The sequence below is a fragment of the Leiobunum rupestre genome, chromosome 6 (genome assembly GCF_980474605.1).
Source record: "Leiobunum rupestre chromosome 6, qqLeiRupe1.1.hap1, whole genome shotgun sequence".
Classification (NCBI taxonomy): domain Eukaryota; kingdom Metazoa; phylum Arthropoda; class Arachnida; order Opiliones; family Sclerosomatidae; genus Leiobunum; species Leiobunum rupestre.
The window spans coordinates 44,805,829-44,819,549 of NC_143389.1; the positions used below are offsets into that span (position 1 = coordinate 44,805,829).

Genomic DNA, 13,721 nt, shown 5'->3' on the forward strand with positions numbered 1-13,721 from the left:
TGAAAGAATCACCAAAATCCATCAATGTAGTGGAGGAATCCATAAATTCTGCTTTAACTTTTACAGGTAAAGTAGGAATTTACCATGTTCACTTACAAGGAGAGTATCCGAGGTGTTTACCCATTCGTTTTGCTATAGCAACCGAAAATGTTTTTGATCACTTAAAACCATAAAATCTCCATTTAAAAAAGCATGGGATTTTCTTGGTTTCACAGCTGCGAAAATTTTGAAAAATTTTGAAAATCACGAAATGTGTAATTTGGACCACATTTAGGTAAATTTCATCAAGTTTGGGTAAATTGAAACATTTTTAGGGTAAATTTGTAACAAAGTTTGGGTAAAATAAGGGAAAAATCTTATTTTGGTTGTAAGTGGTTAAAAACCTTTTCGGTTGCCATGGCAAATCGAATGGGTAGTGCAACGTCTCCTTTTGGGAAATTTCATATCTCATATAGGTCCACATTACGGCCGACTTTGAACTAAATCGGCAATAAACACCTCGGGTACTCTCCTTGTTAGAATCTGTATTAGATAGAAGGGTTTAAAAATTGCTGCCTGCACGCTTATAACCAGGTCTAACGGCACAATACCAGCGGTGATACGTCGAGTATCGTTTGAGACCTTACTACGAATAGCAGCTATTCTCTGAATAAAGCTTAGCTTTCTCACCATCACGTGGTTCTGCGTTTCCTTCCACCATGCTCCACATCCGTACTTGGCAATGTGCTCAATTTATATCTTTATAGATATACCTTAGCGCTTTACGTTCTAAATTCCACTCGACCTTCGCAAAACTTGAAAACTTTGGCACAAGCTTCCAAGCCTTAGCACTTTCTTCCTCCAAATGTGGAAGAAAATCAAGCTATATTGCACGTTGAGCTTGTCAAAGTTGTTGTCACCTCCCATCTTAAAGATAGGAAGGTGCTTTAGCACTTCCTTCACAGCAAATGTAATAGAGCGTTCTATAAAATCGGTGTGGTGTGCTTTCCCCCTTTTGAGTTCGGAGGAGGTGAAGGTTTGGCCGGGCTTTCGTGTGATAAAAAATATTTATCTGGCAAACCCGTAAGAAATTGAAAGCAGTTGATTTTTAGGAGTAGTGTAGTTACTAGCCTAGGCTTCACTAATTTCCGGCTTTCCGCGCCGCTTTTCTTATTTTAAATGATTTTTGTAATAACTGTATGATGTCAAATAAGCAAAATACTAGTCCCAAATTCACTGGTTTAAAAAGAAACATAGATCATGAAAATATTCTTAACCTCAAACATACTTCAACACCTAGGGTCCCTAGCTCCTACAACTCCTAAAAGGTTGGTCTCTATAATATTCATATAAAGACAGGACATAAGCCGAATTCACTTAAACCAAAGAATAACAAAAGTTGTTAGTCCTGCTGAACTAGCTTTATAGTCTGTATGAAAAGTTTGGCCGGTTTTGGGCCTATTTTATAGAACGATCTATTACCGCCGACTTCATAACTAAAAATTTCAGTTTTGTAAATAAAACGAGAAAAACGTAATAGGAGACCAACTCTTAAGGGAAACTAAGTTTTATTAGGAACATAAACGTGGTACTTCGGCCTATGAGCCTGCTGGGCGAATACAAAACTTAATTAAGACTAGCGACAAAAACAATTTAAAGTTTAACATTTTTAAATAAAAGCGCGAGACGCTAGACTTTAAAACACGACGGCAAAGAGAACTGTCATAAAGGGGGGGGGGAGTTTGCAATAAGTTTGACCAAGAACTAGAGAGAAAAAGACATCTTGAAGAACTTCTTTTCCGTGAAAATGTAATCTTGCAAGAGGTCTAGGTACAATTAAAACGTCGGATCGGAGGGTTTCGGGATCGAACGGACTGTTCTGAATTATTGCTTGCACCATCAACTCCAAAGTGTTATTAATACTTTGTCGGATTGTCAGCATAACACTGCCCCGAGAGGTGTTCAATCGGGATGCGTCAATTTCGCCAATTGAGCCGTTGAAGCGTGTTCATTTCAATCGTAGCCGCTGGACGAATTGTTGAGTTTGGAAGCTAGCTTGAGGTACAGAATCCTTAGAGTTGATTGTCTGTTCCTTAGAGTTGATTGTCTGTTCCTTAGAGTTGATTGTCTGTTCCTTAGAGTTGATTGTCTGTTCCTTAGAGTTGATTGTCTGTTCCTTAGAGTTGATTGTCTGTTCCTTAGAGTTGATTGTCTGTTCCTTAGAGTTGATTGTCTGTTCCTTAGAGTTGATTGTCTGTTCCTTAGAGTTGATTGTCTGTTCCTTAGAGTTGATTGTCTGTTCCTTAGAGTTGATTGTCTGTTCCTTAGAGTTGATTGTCTGTTCCTTAGAGTTGATTGTCTGTTCCTTAGAGTTGATTGTCTGTTCCTTAGAGTTGATTGTCTGTTCCTTAGAGTTGATTGTCTGTTCCTTAGAGTTGATTGTCTGTTCCTTAGAGTTGATTGTCTGTTCCTTAGAGTTGATTGTCTGTTCCTTAGAGTTGATTGTCTGTTCCTTAGAGTTGATTGTCTGTTCCTTAGAGTTGATTGTCTGTTCCTTAGAGTTGATTGTCTGTTCCTTAGAGTTGATTGTCTGTTCCTTAGAGTTGATTGTCTGTTCCTTAGAGTTGATTGTCTGTTCCTTAGAGTTGATTGTCTGTTCCTTAGGCTTGAACTGTTGCAGAATGAAAAATAACTTAAAATGTTCCATGGCTATCACGAGAGGGTCACGAAATAATTCCAGATATAACCTTGATCTTTCTCTTGTGAATCTGGATTGTAGAAGCGTGTTACTCCTTGAGTTGCACTTTCTACAGTGACTAGATTTGAATTGCTCTAATGTTGAGGTTGTAAGCAGTTGAAACACAAAGACCACTTCTTCACCATGTTCCAAAGCTCGTCTGAAGATGCGTTTATTAGCTGATTCTAGAGCTCTGGCCCGTTTCCCAAGGAATGTAAATAGTTCCTATTATTATTGATCTAACTTCTCTTGGACGAGATGCAGTAGATTGGCGTTCCAATGTTCCACTGGTTCGTTGAGAACCTTCAGCGCCCTTATGTATTCGGTGGTGGTATGTAGGAGCGTTCTCAAAGGTGGTGACGATTCCTGCGTCACGCAAGGCAGGTTTTTTTCAGATTTGGATGTGTTTTACAACAATTTCTCGGGTGTTATTGAAGCGATTTGTCAAGATCTCCCAAGCTTATATGTAGTAAACGGAATTTATTGTATAAATCGAGCAGCTTCGTCTCGTAATATTGTCTTCGAATACTTAAACTTCCGAGCTCCGATTAGCCACTCGTTGTTGGTAGTTCCTATTTGGGTAATCGGATTTTGCTGATGAGTCTGGCTGGTCTAGCTGGAACGTTTGTTGCTCATTTTTTCAACAAGTTTTTAACAACGGCTGCTGGCTCGTGTGAATATGCTTGTAAAAGTAAACGAAATGACATAAAATAAATAATAACAGAAGTTTGTAAAATATCCATTTTAGCGAGAAGAAGAAGCCACCAACGGCCATTGCATTATGAATAAAGTAAAACTGGTAAAACAAGGGTAATTGACCGATTTCAAAATAACGTTTTTGGGCGTAACAGTACCTTTACATGCTTATTTACCTACTTTTATACCCTAACAAAATTAATTTTAAGATCCGCCAATAGGACAGTTAATTTTTATAACAAAAACGCGGTACTTCGGCAGAATATGCCTTAGACGCGGTTACAAAATTAAGACTAAGAATAAGAAAAAATTTAACACCCGCAAAATGAGTCCGCTAAAAGCAACGAGACATTCAAACACAAAATAATTGGTCAAAATGGGAATAATAAACAAATAAGCTCTAAACAAATTATATATATACAAAATTAAATTACAGAACTATTACATAAAAAATATCCGTGAATCGAAAGTTTTTCGTTCATACCCAAAGGGTGTTCAGTCCCGAAATTAATAATTACTCAATTTTTTAATGGGAAAATGTTTATATTTTGTTGTCAAAAACCTGTTTCGTTGCCATAGCAAAACGGTTGCCCATTGAATAAATTCCCTTTAGGATTTTTACCTCTCCGAGGGTACTATGTAACCTAGGAGGGGTTTTACAATCACCGTGTCTGTGTGTGTGTCCTGCGAACGTGTACGCATTTGTGTAATCATTGCGTACGCATTAACTCGAAATCCGCGTTCGCAATTGCTTGGAATTAGGGAACGAAGTCGAAAGATTGGCAAAACCACCGTGTGATGGTGAGCGTTAACGGATAAATTTGCGGTTGGGTTGGGTTTGGTTATTGCTTTTCGTTAACGGTCAGTTTTAACTCAGTTTGATTGGATATTTTTTTGTAATGTTTAGGTGTTGGGTGGGAATGTTGAGTTTGTGTTATGACGGATGTGCTTGTTGTGTTTGTGGTTTTTTGTGTTTTGTATGTATGAGCGTTTTTTCTCCAACTCCTTCTTATTGACTTTTGGGACGGACCGAGTGCTGAGTGTTATGGCAACCTCTCAACTTCCAATGGCAGGGTTTCCATCAATTGTTTACGGTATTCGTCTTAGTATCAATTTGCGATCGAATCGGGCGGGATTTGAATCCGAGACCTCCTGCTTGACACCGACACTTGTTACGCTTCATTGAAAATTAGACCTTCAGCTTTATCGGAAGCGTATTTAATAGAGTACGAAATTTTGGTTTAATTGAAATAGAATTGAAATTGAAATTATTGCATCGAAGAAATTCTAATTTAGCGTTTTCTCTATTGATTAAAATCAAATGCGCCACCCAGGTTTCGAATCCAGGCCATTCGGCTTGGCAGTCGAGCGCTCTATCACAGAACCCCCGATAGCTGCTTAGCTTCACTGAAAATAAGACACTCATCGTAAGCATAATAGGTAATAAAGTCTTGAATTTTTTTAAGAATGAATTTATGAAGGCCTAATCTGGTTTTTTTACGAATGAAATTATGTTGATTTAATCTTGTTTGTTGTGTTTTTTAACTGATCGAGATTACGTTCTTTTTTGTCTAATCTTTGGTATTGTTTGTTTTTTCTGTCTTATATTTGTATATACTATTTTTTAAGTTTATTTCCTTTTTCCCGCAAAATCGTCCAGTCTTAGAGGAACCTTTAAGAGCGTAAGTCATGCCCAAAAGCTTATACGGTTTCATTATAATAACGTTAAAAATCGTATTTGTGAATGGTAAGGTGTTGCGCTTCTTGATATTATATTTTCTATGCTTGATTTCTAAGTATTTGAACTAATTTATTGCTTGACTGCGTTATAATATTTTTCTATGAATTATTTTGATTCTGAAGTCTGATTGCTTGACTCCGTTATAATATTTTTTTGTATTTTTCTATGAGTTTTGTTTCTGAAGTCTGATTGATTGGGTTGTTATTGTGTATTTTTCTATTCGTTATTTTTAGTTTTTGATACTCTAATACTTTAAACTGGATATAGTATAACGTTACTTTTGCGTATTTCGAATGTGCGTGACGTGGAGGGTATTTTCACGTTTTATTAGGATCAGTTTTTTTAATTTTAAATATCTTTCGTTTTATTTGTATTTTATTTCGTTTTTTCAGTCGTATATTTTTATCGAGTTGTATACATCGTGCGCTTACACTTATGTTGGTCTGGTTTTTAACTGGGTCGTCATTACTTCGTAATTTATTTTAAACGTTTTCTCGACTGATTAAGATGTTTAATTTGAAATAAAATGAGCGTAACTCGCTGTTGTAACTACTTAATTTATAATATTCTGAATAAATTATACTCGGTTGTTTCGTCTCAATTATTTTAATTATAATTAAAATTTTATACCGAGTGGGATTGAACCGGGATTACGTTTTTAGTAAATAACTTGGAATTGTTGAGATATATCTTTAAGAGTCATCTCGAAAAATTAATACCGCTAGGGACAATTCTTCCGAGGAGAGGTATATTTTGGCTTGCCAACTTGTTAATTTTTATTATTCTTGGTTTTATGTGTCGGGAATGAAACCGAGATCGTGGTACGTGGACTTTGATATTCTGCGGTCAAGGCGTTGTTTCTTGTGAGAGTACTGTATAAAAAAATCTCAATTATTTTAATAACTTTTTAATCATCAATATTTGAATTTGTTTTTCTAATACGCTAATGTTTAAGTTGTTTAATTCAGGCAAAGGAAGGGACTTTTTGTACTTTTGTTGACCTTTGTTTAATGATCGAGATAGCGATATGATTTATTTTCTATTCATGTTATTTGGTTTTGCACCCGTATATTTTGATCTATTAATTATTTTAATTTTGTTTCTTCCGCGAAATAGTTCATTTGTGAAGGCTGAAGGACCGGCTCATTTGTGTTCGTCTTTAATTACCGGTTTTTGGTTTTTACACACAATCCTTAGGGATTTGTGTGTATTACGATCACCTACTGTGTAGCCGCCGCCGCCGCCGCCGCCGTACACACGATTGCTCGCGGTACGTTAGTGGTACAAAGGCGATTGCTATCTCAATCGATAGGCACTATTATAGCCTCAACGGGATTTTCGTGATTTTGGGATCGGAGCCCGAGAAGTTGGGCAAATGCCCAATTTACTATTTTAGTGGTTTCGCTTTGTGTGGTTGATATTTTATTTAAAATTAAGTCCGAAAACGTTAAAAAAAATATTTTTGGTCAGGTTAGGATTCAGCGGATATACAACTTCAGTTATATCAGTAAATATTAAATTTAAGTATAGTTTCCTGGTTAATTTACGGGACCCCAATTTTCGCGGTTTTATATTTTTGCCTAAAAGTCTACATAACGTTCGTTAATTTAAGTCCGATTTTCATGAGAGTTATATTTTTGAATAGCTGTGGTTTCCCTTAAACCTAGATTTGCAATTACGTTGCTTAACTTTAATTCTAAGTGAGGTTTTTTGGACAGCGTATACGGACCCCCGCAACTTCCGACATGGTAAATCCGCGTGTCTATAGAGTTCTAAACACCAGTTTCCCTCTCGCATTTTTCAAGGCCGTTCGCGCCGAGCTTTCAACGTGTTTCCAGAAGTAACAATAAGTGTGACCCCCAACGTTTTACGCGCGTTTAACGCCCTTTTTACGCACGTCGTACGACAGGAAGTAGGTAAGTAAAATTTGATCAAAAATCACCAGTTTTGTTACTTCTAGGCCTATTCCAGCTTAGGTTGCAGCCGCGTTGGAAAAAGTTAATTTTAAGTGAGTTAATTAGCCATTTCGCGTCATACCTGAATTCTTTACGCGCTGAAGCTATATTCGCATTCCATTGAAAGCCTGCCTGCAATAAGAATAACGTATGAACAGGTGCGTAAAAAATAAGTGTGACCCTTAATATTTGTTATGCCCAGAAGTTAAGCATAAGTGTGCCACTAAATATTTTTTGACCAACTGCCGTACACACGATTGCTCGCGGTACGTTAGTGGTACAAAGGCGATTGATATCTCAATCGGTAGGCACTATTATAGCCTCGACGGGATTTTCGTAATTTTTGGGATCGGAGCCCGAGAAGTGGGGCATTTGCCCACTTTATTGTTTTTGGTCGATTTTCAATTAAATGTACCCCACCACCCACGTAGGCACTATTGTCATATTTGAATTTCGTGCCAATTGATACAGGTGCCATCTAACTCGTTCGCGTTTCGCTACCTTATTTCCAAAACCAGGTAACTCGAAAAACTTGGTTTTTATAAAAATTAATTTAAATGAACGTGTTCGCGTTTCGCCACCTTATTTCCAAAACCAGACAACTCGAAAAACTTGGTTTTTATAAAAATTAATTTAAATGAACGTGTTCGCGTTTCGCCACCTTATTTCCAAAACCAGGTAACTCGAAAAACTTGGTTTTTTAAAAAATTAATTTAAATGAACGTGTTCGCGTTTCGCCACCTTATTTCCAAAACCAGGTAATTCGAAACACTTGTTCGCTACCTTATTTACAAAACCAGGTAACTCGAAAAACTTGGTTTTTTTTAAATTAATTTACATTAAAGTGTTCGCGTTTCGCCACCTTATTTTCAAAACCAGGTAACTCGAATAATTCTTTTCCGATAACATTCCTCTTGGGTTTATTAAGTTAATACATCAGTGGGATTGTGTGTACTTAAATGTCCGTGACATCTTGTTTTTATCTATTGTTTCTTTAGCGCATTTACGTTTTAAGCGTAGTGGTTCAGTTATGAAGAAAATTTTGAGCTGTATACGTGTTTGTTGGTCTGCGTAATTTGTGTTAAACGTTTCCGTGACGGATTAAGATGTTTAATGCGGTTCATAAATTGGTTTGTTTGTTTTTATTTATGAAGAACCGTAACTATACCGTCTAGGGTCATTTATTGTACGTTGTAAGCCGTGTATTGCTAACGGTAAGGTGTTTTTCGATTTTCTTTTCACATAAATTTTTCAACGTTCGGTGTTTAGGTTTATTTATTTCTGATAACAAAGTATTTGAATTAATTTATTGCTTGACTGCTTAATAATATGTTTCAATGAGTTAATTTGATTGTGAAGTCTGATTGATTGGGAAAGTATTATATATTTTTCTAATCGTTATTTTTGCTTTGAAGCCTGATCGATTGCGTTATTATTATATATTTTTCTATTGGTTGTTTTTGCTCTGAAGCCTGATCGATTGGGTTATTATTATATATTTTTCTATTGGTTATTTTTGCTTTGAAGCCTGATCGATTGGGTTGTTATTATATATTTTTCTATTAATTATTTTTGCTCTGCTCTGCTCTGGTCTGATTGATTGGGTTGTTATTATATTTTTCTATTGGTCGTTTTGGCTCCAAAGTTTGGTCGATTAGGTTTTTGTATTTTAATTTTTTGATTGCGTTGAGCTTTTGGGCGGTATTGTTGGCTTTTAATTATCATTTTTTCGTGTGAAGTGGTTTAAAGAAAGTTTTTTGTGTTGTTATTTCGTAAGCGAGAAAAATACAAATACCCTCTGTAGATATTTCTTTCATTAAAATTTGCTTCGTATTACATTTAACTGATAAACTTGTTCTGCAGCCGGGAGTAGTGGCTCACTCCTGTAATCCCAGGCGTCCGGGAGGCAGAGTTTGTGGATGGCCGTGTGAGGACGACCACTAATGCCCCAACGGGTGGTTGTCATACTTCCGCCACGGGTGTCCCAACCCTATCCCTAAGTATCACCCCGTTGGCGTGGCCGTAACACAAATCTCGCACCTGATTAATCAAATGGACGAGCGGACTGAATTGTCCCACCCGTTACAATCGCTCATAACGAGCTTCTAAAAACTTGTTCTGCAGGGTTAAATGCAATTGTGCGTTGTTCTAGTTCGTCTAACTCACTGTTGTAATTACTTAATTTATAATATTCTGAATAAATTAAACTCGGTTGTTTAGTCTTAATTATTTTAATTATAATTAAATTGTATACCGTGCGGGATTACGTTTTTAGTAAATAACTCTGAATTGCGGAGATAAATCTTTAAGGGTTATCTCGAGAGATTAATACCACTAGGGACAATTCTTCCGAGGAGAGGTATATTTTGGCTTGCCAACTTGTTCAAGTTACATAAAGGTCTATTAATCCCCCGAGTTTGAACAAAATCGGGATGTCTCCTTATAAGTAAGTTTACGAACCTTTTATTTGTATAGATAAAATTAAAGATACAATTTGGATATATTAGCGCTAAAAATATAGAATTCTTGGTAATAGTTTTAGAAACGTAGTGTACAATGTATTTGGTACCGCATTTTTTTATCTTCTAAATTGTATTTTGAAAAATCATCGGGAGCATGGCGAAGATACATGTTTCCTGCATTAACATTATAAGCATTCTCGAAAGTTTTGGTTATATACTTTTGGTAATAGTAATTTCTTCCCGGAGTTCCCGATTGAAAAGTCAACAAAACAATCATGTGACCCTGGATGTCCAATCATTAAAGGGGCTCCAATGTTCGGTGGCAAAAGGTGCGTGAAGTCAGTAAAGTGCGAAATTTACGGTTGACTCTGCCAAAGATAATGCCAATGCCAAAGCCGAGTGAGGGGCTGGGGGGAATGAAACGCATGCTCAATTTTCTTTTTTTTTTTTTGCCACCGAACTTTGGAGCCCCTTTAACACCCTGCAGGCTGCAGATACCCGCAGAGCTGCAGCAGCTGCTGTTAACAACGTTCCAAAACCAAGTAAATCGGCTTACGCGAATTCCCTTTTTTTCGAAAGTCATTTCAATCTTAATTTCACAATGATAATTTTTTTAATTTAAAAGAAATTTCGTAACACTATTTTTTAATATTTTAATTATTTTCCTTAAAATAAAATTTTAGATATACCTAGTTTTGGAACTAAGTCAGCGAATGGCTGTCTGCAGCTGCACTCCACGGCCTTCTAATTTTTTATTAAAAAAAATATAGGCCGGCAGCCGGCAGTGCCGGCACTGTCTTTAAAGACGTAGAGAACTGACTCAACGCAGAGTGACGCGTCAAAGTTTTTTATCTTTCATAAATTATTTTTTCACGTTTATAGTTAAAAATGTTTCGGAAACCGTTTAGAGTTAAGTCTAATTCCATGATCAAAGGATCAGAGAGGTAAATATATTAATATGCCTAGATTAGAATTAGTAGAAAGTTTCAAATTTAAACTGAAAACCAATTTAACCAAGTACCAAAAACCATCCAAGTCCCAAGATAAATGAACTTAAGGAAGTACTAGGTCATTTAAAAAAATTATTATATTTTCAGAAAGAAATTAAGGACCTACTTGGGTAATCAGTTTCCCCAACTTTCTTCTGAAGAATTGTCAACCTTAGTATCAAATAAAGATGAAATGCAACAATCAAAGCTTTACACCCATAGCGGTGAATCGGTCATCTTATATATCAAAGACAACAACCCGGTTTTCTTTGAGCTAGAAAATGAAGTTTTCCCAACAGTTTACACTTTATGGACCTACAGTAACCTAATGGCTTCTCTTACTACTTGGCCTCCAGTTTTTGAGAAACTAGCCGGTGGTGCAGATCTAATGCTTCCTGGAGTGATTTTGAAAGAGGACAATAGTATTGATGAAAAACTAGCCAACCTAAGGAAAGGGCAGATATGCAGTATCAAATTGTTAGGCAACAAATCACCAGTTGGTATTGGAAAGTCACTGATTTCTGCAAAGGATTTATTTGGTGATGAGAGAAAAGGAAAGGCTGTCAATGTTCTTCACACCTATGGAGATTACCTCTGGGCAAGTGGTGACAAAAGTATTTTGCCTATAGTTGAAGAAACTTCAATTAGCTCTGAAGAAATGCCAGATTTAAGTGATCCTAATGATGATGCTTTGGTTGATGGTGTTAATCATCTAGAAATAGATATTGGCAGCATTGATAATGGTGAAGAACAAGGGGTTAGCAATGGCACTGAATCACCAAATAACCAGCCTTCCGAAAGTATCGATGATACGAGAAACCCATCTGATAATATGGATGAATTATTCCTAAATTGTCTCCTATCATCATTAAAAACTAGCATGAGGAAGGTCGAATTTCCCCTTCTGGTTAGCACATTTCACAAATCTCACTTACTACCTTGTTGTCCAGCCAGTCAAAGCTTGGATGTGAAAAAGAGTAGTTATAAAAAAATTTCAGTTTTTCTCAGGGAAATGCAAAAAATGGGACTCTTAGAAGTTAAAGAATTACAAAAGGGTGTGGAAAGTATAGTCTCCGTAAATTTAAATCACCAATTGCTTCACGGATTCAAGGTTGAGAAGGCCCCAATATCAAACATTGAAGAAGAAAAACCTGCCAAAGTGGAATATTCACCCCCACAAATTCAAGAATTATTTGTTGTTTCTGCAGCTGTTGTGCCTATCTTTGGTACTCGGAGAATTGGGTAAATATATCATTAATTTGTAATATATCATAATCTTATAATTTATTATATCCATTTGTATGTTTCAGTAAAGGAACAAGTATGTCTGCAACTGAAGTCCGGCAATTTCTATCAGATTATGTCAAAAATGAAGATATTCAAAAAAAGGATGATCCAAGGTAATTTGAAATGCAAATTTGATTTTGGATATTATATTAATATTTCTTTTCATTATAGTTTCGTTACATTGGATCCAATTTTAGCTCATGCTTTATTAAACAAATCAGAGTACATTGAACATTTTAAATGGGAAGAACTATACTCAAGGTTTAAGTACATTTTTTAATACTCAATTGTAAGTGTTAAATTAACAATTTTTTTTGTCTAAATAGGTGTTTTGCGAAAATGTCCACAGGGTATGAAGTTGTGTTATCCGATGGCAGAAGAGTAACTGGTAAAGGAAAAATCCCTTCTGTAGAAATCAATATTGCGCAGAGAAGTGGAAATAAAAAAGTAATTTCCTAAATTACAGTAAAATTTAAAATATGAAATAATATTAATTAGTAATATCAATTATTTCAAGGTAACTCTGATCTATAATCTTGAAACGTATGGAATTAATACTGAAATATTTGCCCATCAAGTACAACTTGGTGTTGCTGCTAGCACAAGCGTATCACATTGCGCCAACAAGAAGTGTATGCAAGTTCTCATTCAAGGAAATCAGACGAAATTTGTGGGAAAGTTGCTATTAGGTATATTTTTCAACATATTATTTAATGAATTTATCAAGATATTAAAAGACCTAATTTTAATTCTAGATGAATATAAAATTCCTAAGAAATTTATAATTGGGCTAGATAAACATGCGTCCTCAAAGAAAAAATAATATTCTTTAAATAATAAATTATGGTATTTTTAATACTGAAAAATTATAAGTTATAAAAACTTGTTTTATTAATTTCATAATTTAACATTTCGAGTCCACATTGAAGTTCTTTATTTAAAAGTATGGAAAAGTGATAAAATTTTAAAATGGCGGTTGAAGAAGCCATATAATTTGGACTTATTTTATATTTTTCATTGGTTACAAAGTCTGCAGTTTTAATAATATAACAACAGGGAAATGTACGGGTGTATTTATATATTTATCCATTGTTTATAGAATCGGTGAGTGGCTTCTCCAACGAATTCATTTTAACAAATCAAAACGCAACTAGCCACGTGATATATACGCACCAATAGGGAGCGCGAATTTTCAAAAATTCACTCTTTGTCTGAAATTTTCTTTACCGATCCCTAACGTGCGTAATGGAGGTGTGCTTTCTGTGTAAGGTTATTGATTTAACAAATATATTTCGGGCTAATTTTACAATTTAACATGAAAATCTGCTATCAAAGGTGCGAAATTTTTAAATGGTGAGTATCAATTTTTCTTTTTTCGGAGTGCAAAATGTCAAAAATTAGACTGATCTTCTAGTTGTACGGCGCTCCTGTTGCTCTCTCTTTTTCTCTCGAATCTCCCCCTCTCTTCCCGGCGGGAAGTTCCGACGGCCAGCCTCTCTAGGCCTACAAATTCATGTAGATCGTCGCTAAGCCTAAAAACCATATTCTATTGTTATGAAATTGGTCTATTCGATGCATTTTCACCTATTTAGTGTATCCCTTGAATATTGATATTCCTGCTTTCTGCGCACCTATTTGAATCGATTTCAAATCTGGGATAATTTTTAAAAAATATATGAAATGGGTTTTTGGGAAAATAACGACCGATTTGAATCAAAAGTAACTTAAAAAATATTCAATGGAGGACATTTATGTTTTTAACTTAATATAACACGAAGTGTACCTCCGTAGTCTTACATGAAAACGAAACGTTTTTTGAACATGTACATATTTGTTGTTGCATGACCTACATGTTAAGGATTGTGTCATATTGAT

The 13,721-nt window shown here is 35.6% G+C and overlaps 1 protein-coding gene across 1 annotated transcript; it reads left to right on the top strand.

The window, feature by feature from the left end:
• Positions 1 to 10,351: 10,351 nt before the first annotated feature.
• On the top strand, positions 10,352 to 12,728 carry eIF2D (eukaryotic translation initiation factor 2D). The gene is made up of 7 exons (XM_090179674.1): positions 10,352 to 10,514; positions 10,668 to 11,801; positions 11,870 to 11,959; positions 12,018 to 12,107; positions 12,173 to 12,293; positions 12,364 to 12,535; positions 12,602 to 12,728. The coding sequence occupies exons 1-7, from the start codon at positions 10,459 to 10,461 to the stop codon at positions 12,667 to 12,669; spliced, it is 1,731 nt and encodes a 576-aa protein (XP_090035800.1). The 5' UTR covers positions 10,352 to 10,458; the 3' UTR covers positions 12,670 to 12,728.
• The last annotated feature ends 993 nt before the right edge of the window (positions 12,729 to 13,721 follow it).